At 44.6% G+C, this 20,848-nt stretch overlaps 1 protein-coding gene across 2 annotated transcripts in view; it reads left to right on the forward strand.

Moving 5' to 3' along the window:
* LOC139417306 (signal peptide, CUB and EGF-like domain-containing protein 3) overlaps positions 1 to 20,848 on the forward strand; it is a 118,376-nt gene that overhangs the window by 18,610 nt on the left and 78,918 nt on the right. For both annotated transcript variants that reach the window (XM_071166571.1, XM_071166572.1), the window contains exons 2-3: positions 10,609 to 10,731; positions 15,622 to 15,747. In XM_071166571.1, the coding sequence (XP_071022672.1) occupies positions 10,609 to 10,731; positions 15,622 to 15,747 (249 nt within the window). The remainder of the gene's footprint in view (positions 1 to 10,608; positions 10,732 to 15,621; positions 15,748 to 20,848) is intronic.

The following is a 20,848-nucleotide window of genomic DNA, read 5'->3' on the forward strand; positions in this document are numbered from 1 at the left end:
GTGACCAGTGAGCGGAGCTTTACCTAGCAAAGACTTACAGATGACCTGGAGCCAGTGGGTTTGGTGACGAATATGTAGCGAGGGCCAGCCAATGAGAGCATACAGGTCACAGTGGTGGGTAGTATATGGGGCTTTGGTGACAAGACGGATGTCATTGTGATAGACTACATCCAATTTGCTGAGTGGAGTGTTGGAGGATATTTTGTAAATGACATCGCCGAAGTCAAGGATCGGTAGGATAGTCAGTTTTACGAGGGTATGTTTGGCAGCATGAGTGAAGGATGCTTTGTTGCGAAATAGGAAGCCGATTCTAGATAAAATGTTGGATTGGAGATGTTTAATGTAGGGTATTTATAGGGTATATAACAGCACTATAAGGCACATTATAAACTGGGTGATTCAAGCCCTGATTGCTGATTGGCTGAAAGCCTTGGTATATCAGACCATATACCATGGGTATTCAATGCAAATGAATGACTTAAAAGTCATGCAATGTGATTTTCTGGATTTTTGTTTTAGATTCCTTCTCTCACAGTTGAAGTGTACCTATGACAAAAATTACAGACCTCTACATGCTTTGTAAGTAGGAAAACCTGCAAAATTGGCAGTGTTTAAAATACTTTTTCTCTATATAAGGTATATAACAACACTGTAAGGCATATAACAGCACTATAAGGTACAAAATATATAAATGCAACATGTACCCCCTTTCCCTTCCCTTTCTCTAATGTTGATCCCCGCCATCACCTCATGTTTCAGCATGATAATGCACGGCCCCATGTCGCAAGGATCTGCACACAATTCCTGGAAGCTGAAAATGACACAGTTCTTCCATAGCCAGCATTCTCACCAGACATGTCACCCATTGCTCTGGATCGATGTGTACGATAGCATGTTCCAGTTCCTGCCAATATCCAGCAACTTTGCACAGCCATTGAAGAGGAGTGGGACAACATTCCACAGTCCACAATCAACAGCCTGATCAACTCTATGCGAAGAAGATGTTTGCCTGAGGGAAATGGTGGTCACACCAGATACTGACTAGTTTTCTGATGCACGCCCCTACTTTTTTTTAAGGTATCTGTGACCAACTGATGCATATCTGTATTCCCAGTCAAGAGACTTTTCAAGAGATTTTGTTGTAGGCAGAAGGCATCAGAGTAGGATTCTGTTGCATTGACAGGTATGACTCAGGCCCATACTCTAAACAATTTACGCACAATCCCCCATAATAACAAAGCAAAAACACTTTTATGTATATGTAAAAAAAAAAACGGAAATATTTCATTTACGGAAATATTCTGGCCCTTTACTAAGTACTTTGTTGAAGCACCTTTGGCAGCCTTGAGTCTTCTTGGGTACACTTGTATTTGGAGAGTTTCTCCTATTCTGCTCTGCAGATCCTCTCAAGCTCTGTCAGGTTGGATGGGGAGCATCGCTGCACAGCTATTTTCAGGTCTTTCCGGAGATGTTAGATCAGGTTCAAGTCTGGGCTCTGGCTGGTCTACTCAAGGATATTCAGAGACATGTCCCGAAGCCACTCCTGCATTGTCTTGGCTGTGTGCTTAGGGTTGTTGTCCTGTTGGAAGGTGAATCCCAGTCTGAGATCCTGAGCGCTCCAGAGTAGGTTTTCATCAAGCATCTTTCTGTACTTTGCTCCATTCATCTTTCCCTCGATCCCGACTAGTCTCCCAGTCCCTGCCGCTGAAAAACATCCCCTCAGCATGATGCTGTCATCACCATGCTTCACCGTAGGGATGTTGCCAGGTTTCCTCCAGACACTTGACACTTGGCATTCAGGCCAAAAAGTTCAATCTTGGATTCATCAAACCAGAGAATCTTGTTTCTCATGGTCTGAGATTCCAAGCGGGCTGCCATGTGCCTTTTACTGAGAATTGGCTTCCGTCTGGCCAATCTACCATAAAGGCCTGATTGGTGGAGTGTCGCAGAGACCGTTGTCCTTCTGGAAGGTTCTCCCATCTCCACAGAGGAACTCTGTCAAAGTGACCATTGGGTCCTTGGTCACCTCCCTGACAAAGGCCCTTCTCCTCACGAATGCTCAGTTTGGCTGGGTGGCCAGCTCTAGGAACAGTCTTGATGGTTCCAAACTTCTTCCATCTAAGACTGATAGAGGCCACTGTGTTCTAAGGACATTCCTTCGACCTCATGGCTTGGTTTTTGCTCTGACATGCACTGTCAACTGAGACCTTATTTCGACAGGTGTGTGCCTTTCCAAATCATGTCCAATCAATTGAATTTACCGCAGGTGGACTCCAATCAAGTTGTAGAAACATCTCAAGGATGATCAATGGAAACAGGATGCACCTGAAATACATTTTGAGTCTCATAACAAAGGGTCTGATTACTTATGTAAATAAGGTATTTCTGTTGTTTAACTTTAATACATTTCCAAACATTTCTAAAAACCTGTTTTTGCTTTTTCATTATGAGGTATTGTGTGTAGATTGATGAGGATTTTTTTTATTTATTTAATCCATTTTATAATAAGGCTGTAACGTAACAAAATGTGGAAAAAGGGAAGGGGTCAGAATACTTTCTGGATGATCTGTATATAGGAACAATATAAGATATATGGTATAAGTTATATGACAGCACTATAATGTATATAACAGCACTCACTATAAGGTATTTAGTTTAAGGTATATAACAGTACTATAAGGTATATATAGTGGCGTTCTTCATTACTGTAATAGATTTTTCCACGGTATAGGAGGGTCTATGAGTCAAGTGTGGCCACACGTCACAGCCATTCATCCTAATTATATGGACACAGCACAGCATGGCACCCCAAACACCGGATGCAGCCCATGAAAGCCACAGAGCATTGACCGCCATTCAGAAAGGTTGAGCTGAAGTTGTAGGGTAGCTGTAGGGTAGCTGCTCATTCAAGGCTGTAAAAATAGAATGTTCACTCAAAGCATCTCCAGGCACGATGGTCTCCAAGCAACAGATGGTGAGCAAGGACATTCCCACTGGGCACACTGGTTGAATCAACATTGTTTCATTTCAATTAAATGACGTTGAATCAACATGGAATAGACGTCTGTGCCCAGTGATCTTTGTTCTCCGGTAGAGAGAACTTATTCTCTTTGTTTTCTGGTAGAGAAAGGCACACATTAATGCACTCCCAGGTCTTATGAGCCAAAGAGCTATACTGTTCTAGTATAACATGAGCTTGAGCTGCCCAACATCTCACAACGTCTCAAAACAGGGTAGAATGTTGACCCCAATGGCGTGTCAACATTCTACCCTGTGAGCTTCCTACCCAGTCTCATTTAGTGTCAGTAGAATGGTAGCTACTCCTGGCTAGATATGAACACCTGCCGTGCTGTTTCAAATTAGACCAGGATAATCCATTTACAGTGCTGCTACAGCTCTTATTTACAGTGCTGCTACAGCTCTTATTTACAGTGCACTCTTAACAGTTTGTTTTCTTCCATCGTGTTCCGTTTTGTTCCTTTTTCTTATTACCGTACGGTGAGACCCATCTACAGTAGACTCTTTCGCTGCATGGTTGGTGGACCCAGCTGGGAAGAGGTTTGAAGTTGGTGCCATTGTTTTTAGAAGATCACGATCAAGTCAGTGGTCATGATTCCTAAACATTTAGAGTGTGTGAAGGATGGGTGAAACAGCCCCAAATGCAAGCAGTTTATATTTTTATTCACAGCTTTTAAAAGCTTTGCCCGGACGTCAAACAGTGCATCCCTTCATGAGCTGGAGGGGATTTGGGCGGGGGCAGGGGCGGGGGCGGGGGAGGATTTGGGTGGGGGCGGGGGAGGATTAAAAAAAGTGCACTAATGTTGACGTCTGCATTTCATCAAACCCTTTTTTAGACCACCGGTCTCCTGACCTAGTCGGTGCAGATCAGGTGTGCAGATCAGAAGGTGTGTTGATGTACAGATGGTGTTGAGTCGCAAGCCCCATCAGTACTGCCATTGGTATTATTAAAAAACGATTTAAGAGTGATGATGGACTGGCCATCCTGTTTATTGTTTCTATTATTACTGTATGTGTTTTTGTCTAGGGGTTTTGTATGTTTATGGGGGTGTTTCCTATCTGTTTGTTTTTTTAAGTCTATGGTTGCCTAGATTGCTTCTCAATTAGAGGCAGCTGGTTCTCAATTAGAGGCAGCTGGTTCTCAATTTGAGGCAGCTGTCTATCGTTATCTCTGATTGGGAACCATATTTAGGCAGCCATATTCTTTGGGTATTTTGTGGGTGATTTTTCCTGTTACCAGTGTTCCTATGTGTTAGTGTTCACGTTACGGGACTGTTTCATCTTTGTTGATTTTTGTTGGTTTATTGTTTTGTTCGTTGTTTAAGTATCCCATTAAAATATGGATTATCATCACGCTGCATTTTGGTCCTCCTCTCTTTCACCCGAAGACAGTTGTTACATTAGTCCTAGCCTGCCGCTATTTCTGTGGTAGGAGGGGGAAGGGGGTTGGCCCTGGACAGGGCAGGGGCGGTCCTTGTTGCTCGAGCAAACAGTCAGGGTCTCAACACACAAAGTAAACATTACCCTGTGTTTTAACTGTACACCTTGAGTTTGGCAAATTTCCCACACACTCTCTCCCCTCTCCCCTCAGCCCTGTTCCCACTCACACACCCCTTTCCTTTTAGCCGAACGGCCCAGCTAAATACACCTCTTATCCCTGGACCTGCCCATTAATCAGAGGGGGAAAGCACCTCTGACAACGTCTCACCTCCACAGCCCTGGCCTAGAAGCTCTCTCTGGCTCACATGTGGGGAGTGTATTGGACGTGGCTGCACATCGGCGGACTCAGAGAGTTGTATGGTTGTTCTTCTCGAAATATCAGAACAAACTCCTTGACTTACTCTATGTCTGAGTACTATGATGCTGAGGATGGAACCACATTTGTCCGAAGATCTTTGTTAAACCAAGGCAATAATCAACTTGATTCAATCAATTAGCTATCTCCCCTTCTGCTCTCTAGTCTAGGAGAAATGTTGTTCAGTCAAGACTAGAGCATGTGTAGTCACAGTGACTGATTTACAGGCTGACGATAGGAAAAGCCTGGAGACACAGCAGCTTTCCTGGATTTGGGTTGTTAAACCAGGGCTTAGTGCATGACATGCTCTCTTTTTCACTTCATGCGGTATTAAGAGCACCCAGCTACCCCGGCCCAGCTATGAAGGGAAGAGACTAGACTTTGAATGATGTGCCTCATTACAGGGATTCTACTCAGAGAAAGTGCATTGGCCTACTTGTCTTCCTAGGGATCCAACCGTAGGTTCAAGCTTTGAGCAGAAAGGTCAACTTACTTACATAAAGTATGTATTTCTGGGCTTCTAAACTTAAAACTGAATTTCTACATGAAAACAAAACTACAGCAACAATACAACATTTCACACATTTATTTTCATGAGGGAATTGGGTAAACAGCTGACCATTTCCCAATTTACATTTTTTTTGTTCTTTCCTTTGGTTGTTTGGACTTTGTTTATTCATCCTTGTCTCAAATCACTGACTTCAACATCTGCTGCCTTAACTTGTTCCCAACAACGTTGATACATCAGCATCAAAGAAAAGAATCTACATACACAGACGGCCTGAAAAAGCAAAGCTTTTCATCTGTAGCATGAGTCAATTTGGAGGGCAGCGTTACTGAATGCATTCGGCAAATTTGTTTCTGAAGTGTTCAGAGGGTTGTCCTCGGGACTGAACCGTAGGACCTATTGATTCTGACATGTTTATTTTCACAGGGAAAAAGGCCTTTTGGATTTCTAATAACTTCTTTCAGCTTTTGTTGTGCATGTGTTGAAGGGAATGCACCCAATTCCCTAGGTGGTTGCATTTTTATTTAAACAACCAACTCCTCATTCACTCGGCCTACAGGGTCCACTGGTCCCTCACACAGAACTACCCTACGCCTTGACCTCTTTCTCCCCTCTCCAGATGAAATCCTGCAACTAGTCATGTCCGGCCGCGCAACAACCTACCCTCTTGACCCCATCCCTGCCTCACTTCTCCACACCATCTCTGGAGACCTTCTCCCATTCCTCACTTCCCTTATCAACTCAGCCCTGACCACTGGCTGCGTTCCATCTGACTTCAAGATGGTCAGAGTCGCTCCCCTCCTCAATTGAGACTGCTCTCCTTTGTCTCAGAGGCTCTCTGGTCTGCCAAAGCTGACTCTCTCTCCTCTGTTCTCATCCTTCTAGATCTATACCCTGCCTTCAACACTGTGAAATGCCAGATCCTCCTCCCTACTAGGTTTGGGCAGTATTCAGATTATCATACCTTCATACCGACCTTGTGCCATAGTGGGATATTCCGTAATACTGACCACAAGGGGCGCTGTTTTCAAACCCCACCGATACTCTCTAATCCGAAGGTTAGCAATGATAACAAGTACATGTAAAATCCCATAGAGAATGTTAACTAAATGCTAACAATCTTATTGCAAACATTTTGTATAGTTTCTGACTTAAACTATACATGTATACAAGTAACTCAAAAATGCTACTCACACAAAACAAATATTAGCCAGCTAGACTCTTGATCCAGGAGTGGATTCTCTGCTGTTACCGAGCGAATGCTTGATTTTGGAAGATAGCTAACTAGCTACTAAATTAACAAAGCAAATGCACAACTGCAGAGCATTTAGCACATTTTAGACAGTTAACTTAATAGTTATAAGATATCTAGCTGGCAAACATTTAGTTGTGAATTCCATACTGTAACTAGATCATCTGGCGCATGCTGCACAACAAGGCTGAAGTCTCTCGTCGCTATGTGCTTTTAAACAAACACCACGTGACAGGTGACTGGGAACTACCATAAGCTTCATAATAATGTGACAGGTGAAATGACGAACGCATCCTACCTTCTGGATTGCATCCTACCTGGCAGGTTGCTCCTACCAGGTGGCGTGGAGAGGATCTGTGTCTGCACCGCGTGCTCTCACTACTGGTGTCCACCAGGGCTCGGATCTGGGCCCTCTCCTGTTTTCTCTTTACACCAAGTCACTCGGCTCTGTCATATCCTCACATGGTCTCTCCTATCATTGCTATGCAGATGACACTCAACTACTTTTCTCCTTCCGCCCTTCTGACACCTAGGTGGCGACACGCATCTCTGTGTGCCTGGCAGACATCTCACCTTGGATGTCAGCCCACCACCTCAAGCTCAACCTCAACAAAACGGAGCTGCTCTTCCTCCTGGGAATGACCCGCCTGCTCCAAGACCTCTCCATCACGGTTGACAACTCCACGGTGTGCCCCTACCTGAGTGCAAAGAACCTTGGCGGGACCCTGGACAACACTCTGTCATTCTCTGCAAACATCAAAGCAGTGACTCGATCCTGCAAGTTCATGCTCTAAAACATCCGTAGAGTACAACCTTTACTGAGACAGGAAGTGGCACAGGTCCTAATCCAGGCACTTGAAATCTCCCGTCTAGGCTACTGCAACTCTCTGTTGGCCGCAGCCCGCCTGGTGTTCAACCTTGTTCTCCCATGTCACCCTGCTCCTCCGCACACTCCACTGACTTTCGGTCGAGGTTTGCATCACTTTCAAGACCCTTGTGCTTTCCTACGGAGCAGCAAGGAGAACTACCCCTCTTTACCTTCAAGCTATGCTCAAACCCTACTTTCCAACCAGAGCACCTGCACCTGCCCGAGTCCTTGCTCATCTTTCAAAAAAGTCTGAAACCCTACCTGAACCCCCCCCCTGAAAAATGAAAAAAGGCACTTCTCTTTCCCACTAACACTGACTTTGCTGATAAATGCTTTTTTGAGGGAAAATGTACTTGATACTATTGTGAATTGTTGTTGTCTCATTTGGCAATCTTAAGATGAATGCACTAATTGTAAGTCACTGTGGATAACAGCGTCTGCTAAATTACTAAAATGTCAAATGTCAATGTATCTGACGTGTTCTTTTCTTTTTTTATGGCTAGGATTCTATTTTTGCTCAAAGTGCCACTTTATTGAATTACTCCTGGAGTTTGAGTGACTAACTAACTGCCATTATTTGTGAGTCATTTAAAAAAATGACCGTTTCTGTAAACAAGATATGAACTCAAGTAGAATAAAAACATATATATTACTCTGTTCCCTGATCTAACCTGACAGCTCATGAGCTCACAAAGTGTTGGCATAATTACCCACTTCCCTCACTCTCGTTTAGCTAATTAGGGGGACACAAATTGCTGTTGCCTTCAAGAACACAGCACTAGCAGAGTTGTGCTTGTTCCATGGTAGTCAGAAATGTATCCGTTATAGAGGTGGATCAAACTGGAAGCTCATTCCTGTACAATGCTATCTAATTGTAGAATAATATTATGAGCATTGAACAAATGTTGAGGTTGGAAAGCCTTGGCCTTGCACAGCAAACACTGAGCTTGGCCCTGCTCTGTTCTTAAGTGTGAAGGGGAGGGAGGTTCAGTGTAATTGAATGTTGTCCAGATTTGTGGAAATATATTATCTGTATGGCAGAGCTGGTTGAAATTTTGAGTTTAGCTTCAGCCAGTCTAGACAACAGATTAGTTTGTGTAGGCTTTGCTTGGAAATTAGTTTCCCACACACTCTTGTGCGTTTTGAGTGAAGTGGTTGCTCCTGATGGTTGGGTCTGCTGATACAGGAGGTTTGCTGATCGAGGAGGTTGATCTCTGCAAGATTGGTGATACCAGAAGAAATAGAAAGTTGAGTCAGGTCATATAGTCAGGTCATATAGACAGTCAGGTCATATAGATCATAATGGAACTGCACTGCATTAGCTAATACATGATTTCTGAAGCATCTACATTGACCTTATAATGGGTTAATGAAGTCTGTTTGAAGTTTTTTATTGATTTAGTATGTCTGTTAGGAAATACGTACAGTTCACTCGTGGTTTATGTAATACAGGACATTATATTGTCAACAGCTCAGAGTTGCATATCAAGCATGATACTTCAAAAAAAGATTCACATCCTGGAGCTACACTAATAGTCTTACATCTGAATCATTTTAAAGCCTGACTGCATGCACAATTAAGATATATTTTGACAGATAGCCTGACACTCTTTTCATACAGCATATTAATTAATTCCAAGGTGTGTTGCCTCAAATCCTAAATGGTTGATTTTTGAACGCAGAAATTATACCACAGTTTTTCTTGTTGTGAAAAGTTTTCTATTGCATCTTGTCTGAGATGTAACAATATATATTTTTAGAACAATGAGTTAATAAAAACAAAGCATTATTTAGCAGTAAAACCAAGTGCACCTTCTCCAGACAGTTAATGATCTAGAGTTGAATTGATGACCCGGATAGGAGCATTAATGTAAAGTGTAAATGTGAGATTCTTTAGTTTTTGTTGTTAATTAATATGAATCACCATAGAGCCTTAGAATCCTTACACCTGACTAAAAGATGAATCTGTTTTTATGTGGAATGTTGCTTGACTATCACAGAACCTTTCCAAATGGTGGTCGTCCTATTCATCTTTAAGGATGATCAGTGAGTAGAAAAGATCCAGCCTGTTTCTGTCCCTGAGGAGAACAGCATGTGTTTTCTAATGTCATTGCCCTCTGTGGTCATGCCAATGGAACTGAGGTCTATGGCTCCCAGGGTAGATGCTAAGCTAACGGGGCTCAGATTTCAGCCAGTGTTCCCCTGGGATCAGTCCTCGGGGCCCCAGCAGAGAGAAGATTTGTGATAAGGGTCGATATTGGAAGCTGTGTAAACTTTGTTAAGCTTTTCCACCCTGCAAACGGGGGGGGTAATCCCAAACACCTGGGCTCTCTAACCGGGATCAGGTGGGATTAGGAAGGAGGGCACCATAGAGCCAACTCCGCCCCACTTCACTCCCCAGTTACCTCTTTTAATTAAACCCATAATTTCCCATATCTATGTGCGTGATCTTTTATGACAATATATGATCAAGTGTTGGGATTTGTACATCCTCCTCTATTCATAAAGTATTTAAAGTGATCTCAAACGAATATCCTATTTGTCCTGAGTTTATATTATTTCCTGATCACATGCCTGATTATATATTTATAGACTTAACTGTTCCCTCTAACTCTGGTCCATTACCATGGCAGAGGGCTATCTCTCCTATCTTCCCAATGAAAGCATTGGCTTCTTACTCAATTTCCTGACCCATGTATCAGAGGTACAGATTGTCCAAGTCAGCAGCCAGTCAAACAGAGGTTCATCACAGGTAAATCAATGATAGACTGTTTATTTACGCATTATAATAATTACTCAACTACTTACTTATTGTTATGAAGCAATCGGTTCTTCAAAAACGCCTGAATGAGCTGTTTATTTGTACCATGGTTTCGGAGAACTATTAAGCTGTCAAACATACCACAGTGTAGCAGGGTTTACTGAACTGAGTTGTTTTGTCTTTATCAAGTGTGACTGCTTGTATTCTTGTGGTGGTCTGTCTGTCTGACCAGGTACTTTACAGAGGTTGTGTATCCACAGTGAACATCCTATATGGTGAATATCTTGTCAGATGGATGATTGACCCTCCTCACCTACTGTACATTAGCCACCTGGGGGTAGTAAACATTGTCAGTTGTTATTGTCCTTAGACCTCACTGTTCCCTCCATCTCTCCCTGTCTGTCAGATGTGGATGAGTGTGCAGAGCAAATTGACAACTGCAGCACCGATGCCATCTGCCAGAATACACTCAAGTCATACAAATGCATCTGCAAGTCGGGCTACAAGGGGGATGGCAAGCACTGTGAAGGTAAGGTGTCAGAGACGCACCCCATGCGCACACACACACACACACACCACACACACACACACACACACACACACACACACACACACACACACACACACACACACACACACACACACACACACACACACACACACACACACACACACACACACACACACACATAATGCTTTACATTTCTCATAGGCTTTAAATCTCAGACCTGAGAGAGAGGACAGAGATGCTGCGTGGAAAGGAGAGAGAGAAAAAGACAGGTGCAGCCAACTGCTCTTTTGTGTCAAATATTAAATGAAGCAGTACATTTCCTACACATTTTAGAGAATAGAATAAAGATAGCGGATGAAACAGCAGCCAGAGGCCTCTACCTGCCAATTGGTCAGAGATATTTCCACAGCCCAGGGCTTCTTGTGACTCTAGTCTGTCAGACACAACCCTGGTTTTTTAGCAGGGAGCGTTCAAAGCCTCTGGACCGTTATTTCCCTCCATTTCTATTAGTATTACTGCAGGACCAAAATCACAATGTCATTTTTTCCCCATTGCTATTATAATTCTTTAATTTATTTGACTGTGTTTGTCATTGCTCTTTTCCTTCAGGTTATAAGGTTTGCTTTTGAATTTAACGTAAAAAGGAAAATAAAAAACTGCCCATTTGAAAGGCTAATCTAAGGTGAGGACAGAGTAGAGAGCTGATTTCTGACAGTCTGTGCCTCTCTCTCTTCAATAGCAGCACATCTGTATAGACTCCTCCAGGCCCATTAAAACCATCAGTATCAGTGTAGTTGGCCATGAGCTGCCTTCCTCTCTTGGATTGACTGGGGTTAATAATTCTAGTTATAATCATAGAAGGTAGAAGGTAGTGCAGTACAGTACAAGGCTATTGGTCCTGCCCTGGTTTCTACACACTGAGTTGTTATTTACTTTACCTGTTTATACTAAGGACAGGAGAAGTGTGGCCTGAAATCAAATGTATGATCGTGATTTGGTTTTATTTTTTCATTTGAATTTAATCTCTTTGCCAATCATTAGTTTTCATTTCTGTATCAATGACTGTGATTATTGGTCTACTGTTATTAACGAATGCATTGACTTGTCATTTTTTTTTCTCCTTCATTTTTATTACCTAATTCAAAGTACACTTTAATCAAATAAAAACCTGATCTTTTCTGTTTTTTTTAACCAGTTCTACAATTTAACCAGTGTAGGTTCTACAATTTAACCAGTGTAGGTTCTACAATTTAACCAGTGTAGGTTCTACAATTTAACCAGTGTAGGTTCTACAATTTAACCAGTGTAGGTTCTACAATTTAACCAGTGTAGGTTCTACAATTTAACCAGTGTAGGTTCTACAATTTAACCAGTGTAGGTTTCAACTCCATTCAAAAACTGCGCAAGTGGGGCAGTAGATGCAATACTGTAGTGGTGTTGATATGGTGTTCCTGAAACAAACACCTTAAACCCTGGCAAAGCATGGGCCAATGGGTTGAATATGCTGAGCTAGAATTACAGCCTTTGCTATCATAACATTTGACGCGTAGGCCTCATGCTTGTGGGTTAAGAAGTGTGGAAATTGAGATATTAGGATAGCTGTTCAAATATACTGTCCCTGTGTTGCTTTTCAGTTCCTTCTGAAACTGTACACACTAGAGGATTACTGGTAGTATACACTACATGCCAAGCGATTAGGCCTGACAGTCGGCGTTCCAATTCATCCCAAAGGTGTTCGATGGGGTTGAGGTCAAGGCTCTGTGCAGGCCAGTCAAGTTCTTCCACACTGATCTCAACAAACCATTTCTGTATGGATCTCGCTTTGTGCACGGGGGAATTGTCATGCTGAAACAGGAAAGGGCCTTCCCCAAACTGTTGCCAGAAAGTTGTAAGCACAGAATCATCTAGAATGTCATTGTATGCTGTAGCGTTAAGATTTCCCTTCACTGGAACTAAGGGGCCCAGCCTGAACCATGAAAAACAGCCCCAGACCATTATTCCTCCTCCACCAAGCTTTACAGTTGGCACTATGCATTTGGGCAGGTAGCGTTCTCCTGACATACGCCAAACCCAGATTCGTACATCGGATGCCAGATGGTGAAGCGTGATTCATCACTCCAGAGAGCACGTTTCCACTTTGGCGAGCTTCACACCACTCCAGCTGACGCTTGGCATTGCGCATGGTGATCTTAGCCTTGTGTGCAGCTGTTCGGCCATGGAAACCCATGAGCTTGTGTGGTCTACCACTTTGCGGCTGAGCCGTTGTTGCTCCTAGTCATTTCCACTCCACAATAACAGCGCTCTAGCAGGGCAGACATTTGATGAACTGACTTGTTCGAAAGGTGGCATCCTATGACGGTACCACGTTGAAAGTTACTGAGCTCTGCCAGCAACGGGTGTGGCTGAAATAGCCTGAGTCTGTCTATCATCTACTCTCTATCCCACATCAGGTACTAGATGAGGATTCTTTGTCTTGGAGGCTAAAGGCGATAATTTACCATACGGTAACGGAGTTAACATCTGCAAAGACCTCATTATGATTGCAGAAACAATTTGATTTTAATGACGGACTCACTCACACACTAATGAACACAAGGGGAGACAGAGAGCTGGTTTCAAGCGCAGAGCGCAGCAGGTGTTTATTGCAAAGGACCACAGGAAGAGGCAGGTAGCTGTGTCCAGGGGCAGGCAGAAGGTCATGCACAGGGGGTCCAATTAGGCAACAGTACAGGCAGGGAAAGGGCTAGTAATGTAGTCCAAGAGATCAGGCAATAGGTAGATAACAGCAAATCCAATAGGCTAAAGTACAGGCAGGGAATAGGCGTCGTGAGGCAGGCAAAAATGATCATACATGGGAGGAGTAGATCACAGGGAACCCCAGCGCTCCGAAAGACGTGTCACAAAACAAACAATACCTCACAGTGAGGGGGTGCAAAGAACAGAACTAAATAGTATGTGATAATGACATACAGGTGTGTGAACAGGTGATTAGAATTCTGGTGATTAGGATCTGGAGAGTGAGCTGCATTCAGGGGATCTAGGTGTTTGAGAGTGTGTGCTGGAAAGTGGGCTGGAAAGTGAGCTGCGTTCAGGGGATCTACGTGTCTGCGGGTGTGAGTTGGAAGCAGACGTTACACACACCAGACACTCCTTTTGTCCCTCTCTCTCTCTCTCTCTCACACACACACACACACACACACACCAAAGCGCCCTGTAGATAATGCTTGCATATATACTGAATTGTATACTGCATATTTTTGCCTATTTCTCTGCATGTTTAACCATGCAATAACACCAATGTTGAGCCTTCTCTATTCAACATTAGAATACTATTAACAAATGTTTGCATTCACCGACTGTTAAGCACAGGAACAGTATTTTTACCCTGCTACTATAGGTTCTTAGAGTTCTGCTGAGAGAGGAGATAATGAAAGCAAACCAGGGAGAGAGGAGAATAATACACATTCATGTGCTAGTTCTAGATATGGTACTTGCTGATGGGGCCTGACTCATGGTGTGTGGAGGGATCTTTGGTCCTTAGAGTGGTCTCAGGTGACGTGCTGCACTGAGACTCCTATTGGCAGGCTGGCAAACATGAGGCTGGCAAACACACCTTGGCAGGGCACACCCTCTGTCTCAAGATGCCAGGGAGGTTGTCAGGGAGAGCAGGGAACAGGAAACATGACAGGCTGGTTCAGAACCATTCTATCCACTCAATCTAGTCTAGTCCATCAGCAGGGGAACCACTGCAGCTGCATCATGCCTCAGTGCCTCTTAGCAAAGTCACCTGTCCAAGTCATCACAGAGACCTCTCTCTTTCTCTTTCACTCTCTCTTTCGCTCTCTTGATCTCTCTTTCTTTTCACCCCTAGAACATGATTTAGTTTTAATCTCACTGGTATTGCCCGTTGAGTAAATCCACCTGTTTGATAGGAATTTGATGGTGCTGCATTCAGGAGTCAAATTGGTCTGTAACAGTCTGAACAATGGAGTTGGGTGGATAGAATCATTTTGATCTTGAGGAATGACAGTGTTGTGAACAAGAAGGAGGAAGCCTCCACTCATCGAGGGGATGAGATGCTCTTAGCCTGGGGTAGATGAGAGCGAGACTGGCATTAGTGTCTCCTGTGTGACATCATGGGATGGAGCAGCAGAACGTTGTGGTGGCAGGCAGCTCTGGGAGTTAGAGGGAGAGTGCACTGGTCCAGGCTCAGCCCATTGCTGTCAAGTCAAATCAAGCACTGAGGCATCTGTATCCGTCAGCTGCAAAGAGGAGCTGAACCACCCAGATTGTTGGCCCTAAACTGGCCAACAATCTCTCGCTCTCTCTCTCTCTCTCTCTCTCTCTCTCTCTCTCTCTCTCCCTCTCCCTCTCCCTCTGTCTCTATCTCTCTTTGCCTCTCTCTCCTACCACTGAATCATATCTCAGCTGTTATCTCCCTGTCTTCATGGACAAATTCACTTTCCCCATCCACAATTACTGTACCCTCTCTGCCTGCCTCTAAAGGTTGAGTCCTTTAGAGGCAGAACTTGACTTACTAATATTTGTAGTACATTACATATATCACATCAGGTCTTGTTTCATACCCATTTACTCCCATCACACCCACTCACTGATTCAGTCTATTCTCGTGCATATTTTTTGTCTTCTGCTCTTGGATTTGTTGTGCTTATGCAGATTTCATGAGGGATGCGTGCAACATTTCCGACCTGAATGCAAACAATTGTTGAAATAAAATACTCCTTAAACATGTCTTACAATTAGCAAAGTTTGTCATACCAATCTATGTTTCATTTGAACAACAACACCCTCTCAGGCTATATGCTGAGTGAAACCAAGGGTGGTGGGGTGCAGGTCAATCATTAACATCCCATAGTCCTGACCCATACCCTTTCTTCCTCCCTGCAGATTTAGACGAGTGTGCGAGTGAGTACAACGGTGGCTGTGTCCATGACTGCATCAACATCCCGGGGAACTACAGGTGCATATGCTATGACGGCTTCCGGCTGGCACACGACGGACACAACTGCCTTGGTGAGTGTGTGTGAGTGTTTCCTGGTGTGTGTTTGCTGATCAACAGATGTATGACCTTGTGTCCTTACAGTCATTTTGCTGGATAGCTCAAGGAGAGAACTATACTGAACAAATATATAAACGCAACATGTAAATATTGGTCCCATGTTTCATGAGCTGAAATAAAAGATCCCAGAAATGTTCCATACGCACAAAAAATCTTATTTCTCTCATATTTTGTCTACTAATGTGTTTACGTCCCTGTTAGTGAGCATTTCTCCTTTGCCAAGATAATCCATCCAACTGACAGATGTGGCATATCAACAAGCTGATTAAACAGCATCATCATTACCCAGGTGCAACTTGTGCTGAGGACAATAAAAGGCCACTCTAAAATGTACAGTTTTGTCACACACCACAATGCTACAGATGTCTCAAGTTTTGAGTTTGAGCATGCAATTGGCATGCTGACTGCAGGAATGTCCACCAGAGCTGTTGCCAGAATATTGAATGTTCATTTCTCTACCATAAGCCACCTCCAATGTCGTTTTAGAGAATTTGGCATTATGTCCAAACGGCCTCACAACCCACAGACCACGTGTAACCACACCAGCCCAGGACTTCCACATCTGGCTTCTACATCTGCGGGATCGTCTAAGGAATGGGGCCCAACCAGGGCTGCGCCCCTGCCCAGTCATGTGAAATCCATAGATTAGGGCCTAATTTATTTATTTCAAATGACTGTTTTCCTTCTCTGAACTGTAACTCAGTAAAATCTTTGAAACTGTTGCATATCGCGTTTATATTCTTGCGCACATAAGGTCCCTGAGTAGGAAATGCTTGGTTTCCTTTCAACGGTACATGTGCAAGTCTTAAATATTGAACTTGACATAATTCATGTTGTTGCATGAATGTATCTTCCAGACTGGATGTCTATCATACCTGAAAAAAGGGCTTTGAGGCTGGGATGATTTATTTGTCATGGCTAATGTGTGACTTTTAGACTACTACCACAGATAGAACAATGAGACAGATATTTCACCAGATGTATAAATGTGAAGCATCCGGTTGGCGTTTCCAGTCACTCCCAAATATGGTGATGAGAGGAAGCCATGTGACCGACGGTGGGAGAAGAAGGAGCGAGATGGATTTTGGTCAGCATTCTGCAAAATTTCTCATCAATAAAACATTTGATCTCCATAGAGTTTTCTGTTTCCAAACTAGACTCTGTAATAAACAGAGTGGATTGCGTTTAGTAGACTTTACCCATTTCCATCGCTTGATTAGGAGAGCAAGGGCCAATTTAGTTGTTGCACACGCGCACTTCACAGGGTAGGCATTCCCTAATGGAAATATGCAAATATGCTAGAACAAGCCAATAGGATCTCACTAGCTTGTGTTTGACTCTGCCCACTTTCTTGCTCGTTCTGCCCACTATGATTAATTTGCTCACATTAAAAAGACAGGTTCGGGTCTATCTTGGGTTAGTTATAGAAATCTGTTCTACTACTGTAGTTCACTTCTGGTTTCCTGGTCCCACATAGCAGGTAGACTTTGCTCTCACAACTTGTTTTTTCCACATGCGAATAAAGCCTCCTGTTTTTTCAACAGGTCAGGGTAGTACTACAACAGTGTGCCATTCATATCAGCCCCATGGAGCACACCTTTAACTTAAAAGCTTACAGAATTAAGGGAAACTCGTTCTTCTCAGGTGCTAAACATAGCCACCCTCCCTTTCCCTCTCCCCCTCTATTCTTCTCTCCCTCTCTCCACAGTCTCCCACTCCCTTTACCCTCCCTCCCTCTACCATCTCCCCTCTCCCTCCTCTCCCTCTCCCACAGGCTCCCTCTCCCTGCTCCAAAACCTCAAGCCAAACCTGGCTTCTCCTCAGACAGAAACATTGATTTGAACCTCATCATGAAACATTTGAAACTTTTATGTTGTTTGTTGCTGTGTGTTGACCATGAATGAGAATAACTACTCTAATCTGTCATAGACAGGTTATGTGTTGACAGATGTCTCTCTCTCTCTTCTCTGTAAATCATTGTCTCTCTGTATTATTGTCAGTTTACAAAATGCTTAATTGGTGCAGGATAGAGTGATTATGGGTTGGTGGTGAATTAAATCAGTGTATTCTTTCTAGCATGCTAACATGAACAGTAGATAAACTATTTATCAGCACTTAACCTACAACTTTACTTATCAACATCGCATACCCGCTGTGGGCGGTAAAAGTCAACAACCACTCATGTATGTTTCTCATGCCCTTAAAGAACTGAAAGTAGCAAAGTGTCTTTCACTCTTTTTCCTCTCTCTCTCCCCCCCCCCCTCTCTCTCTCTCTCTCTCTCTCTCTCTCTCTCTCTCTCTCTCTCGTTCTCTCTCTCTCTCTCTCTCTCTCTCTCTCTCTCTCTCTCTCCTCCCTCTCTCTCTCTCTCTCTCTCTCTCTCTCTCTCTCTCTCTCTCTCTCGTTCTCTCTCTCTCTCTCTCTCTCTCTCTCTCTCTCTCTCTCTCCCGCTCTCTCTCTCTCCCCCCCTCTCTCTCACTCTCTCTCTCTCTCTCTCTCTCTCTCCCTCCCACTCTCTCTCTCTCTCTCTCTCTCTCTCTCTCTCTCTCTCTCTCTCTCTCCTAACTCAAAATAAGTGTACAGTCTGAAGCAGGGTTATTTTCCAAGTCATTTAGCATGGCCTATTTATTTGTGTGTGGATCAGTTGCTATGCTGTGGATGAGCTCTTCCCTTGCATGCAGGTGTGTAACTGGAGTATCTGCGGTTGTAAGCCTGCTGCCTCTTCAGGCCAAGCTTCCATCAATCCCTTTGATATATTTCCCTCTGTCTTATCATCCATGCAATTGTTTTATGTGCAGGCAAACACACGCACAGACAAACACAAACACGCACGCAATCACGTACACAGAGATGTACACACCCTTGCATAAACGCACCCTTGCACATACTCACACACACACATAGTTCTCTATTCAATTGTTTGTTTGTGTGTGTGTGTTCGTGTGAGGATGATTTGTTACGTGTGTATCATCCTATAAATATTCCTGCCACGGTTCTACTTCAGTGTTCTTCACAGATGACCTGTTGGCCAGCAGGCAGAGAAATCATCCAACTGACCCTGTTTCCTGTTTCCTCTCACTCCCTCCCAGGTCTCTGCAGGTTTTCATGGATTTAGATGTATAAAATGAGTCCTTGTCCTTCTGCATTACACATGGTGTCACTGGTGTTAAGCCGTAGTTAGTCCCCCCACAGATGTAAATAACAAGTGGATGAACCATCATTGAATCATTTGAATCGTTTGACCTCCCATAGAGACAGTGCAATAACACGTTCAATGAAACAGATGTAACTTATTTTCCACGCATTCAACGATTAACAAATGTAAAGCATGTAATTAGCGCTGAACTAAGGCATGTTATGGTGCTGAAAAGGTTTCTCGTTTCTAATTCTCAGCAATTACCCTTGGAAAGAAAACCTTACACATCCCCGCTCCAGAATGACAAGAGATTCATCCTTACCACAGAAACAGGGGAGGAAGAAGCATTGATGGGGGTTTCATGTTACCTCTCAATTTCCCACAGGTTTAAGTGCTTTTAGACCCCTTCAATAAGATTACTTCTACTGGCCTGTAACTGGAGTGGCTGTGCAGCTGGTGCCCAAAGGAGATCAGACCTAATTGAGGCTCTGGCTAGTGGGTTGGAGAACAGACTGACACCTGGACAAGACAGGACAGATGTATCACTTTAATCAGTGAGTGATTCACCTGAACTGATCCTCCAAAGTTCACATAGAGCCAAGTCCCTTTCGCTCTTACCAACATAAAAATTGACTGTTTAACACCTGAGGTTGATGATTCACATGCTTGGAATGGCTTTGATTCCCTCACTCCTCTACTCTCCTGTTGCCCTCTCTCACATGGCCGTGGCCCTGGCACTTCCTCTCCTCTCCTCTCCTCTCCTCTCCTCTCCTCTCCTCTCCTCTCCTCTCCTCTCCTCTCCTCTCCTCTCCTCTCCTCTCCTCTCCTCTGTTTCCCTCTGTCACACTGCCCTGGTCCCTCCTCTCCTCTCCTGTTGCCCTCTGTCACACGGCCCTGGCCCTCCTCTCCTCTCCTGTTGCCCTCTGTCACATGGCCCTGGCCCTCCTCTCCTCTCCTGTTGCCCTCTGTCACATGGCCCTGGCCCCTCCTCTCCTCTCCTGTTGCCCTCTGTCACATGGCTCTGGCCCCTCCTCTCCTCTCCTGTTGCCCTCTCTCACACAGACCTAGCCCTCCTCTCCTCTCCTGTTGCCCTTCTGTCACACGGCTCTGGCCCCTCCTCTCCTCTCCTGTTGCCCTTCTGTCACATGGCCCTGGCCCCTCCTCTCATCTCCTGTTGCCCTCTGTCACATGGCCCTGGCCACTCCTCTACACTCCTGTTGCCCTCTGTCACATGGCCCTGGCCCCTCATCTCCTCTCCTGTTGCCCTCTGTCACACGGCTCTAGCCCCTCCTCTCCTCTCCTGTTGCCCTCTCTCACACGGTCCTGGCCCCTCCTCTCCTCTCTTGTTGCCCTCTGTCACATGGCCCTGGCCCCTCCTCTCCTCTCCTGTTGCCCTCTGTCACACGGCCCTAGCCCCTCCTCTCCTCTCCTGTTGCCCTCTCTCACACGGTCCTGGCCCCTCCTCTCCTCTCCTGTTGCCCTTCTGTCACACGGCTCTAGCCCCTCCTCTCCTCTCCTGTTGCCCTTTGTCACATGGCCCTGGCCACTCCTCTACTCTCCTGTTGCCCTCTGTCACACGGGCCTAGCCTTCCTCTCCTCTCCTGTTGCCCTCTGTCACATGGCCCTGGCCCCTCCTCTCCTCTCCTGTTGCCCTCTCACACACGGGCCTAGCCCTCCTCTCTTGTTGCCCTCTGTCAGACGGCCCTAGCCCCTCCTCTCCTCTACTCTCCTGTTGCCATCTCTCACACGGTCCTGGTCTCTGCCAGCAGGGGTTGCTGTGTCTGCTAGTCAGGCCAGGGGCCAGGTTGGGCTAGGCAGGAGTCGCCAATGAGACGCTCTTCTGGCCCCCACCGACCGGCCAGCACCACATGACTCCTGGTAATTGGCTCTAGCAGTGTTAATGATGTTGGGCGGCAGTGGC

This window comes from Oncorhynchus clarkii, chromosome 9, assembly GCF_045791955.1.
Source record: "Oncorhynchus clarkii lewisi isolate Uvic-CL-2024 chromosome 9, UVic_Ocla_1.0, whole genome shotgun sequence".
NCBI classification, from domain to species: domain Eukaryota; kingdom Metazoa; phylum Chordata; class Actinopteri; order Salmoniformes; family Salmonidae; genus Oncorhynchus; species Oncorhynchus clarkii.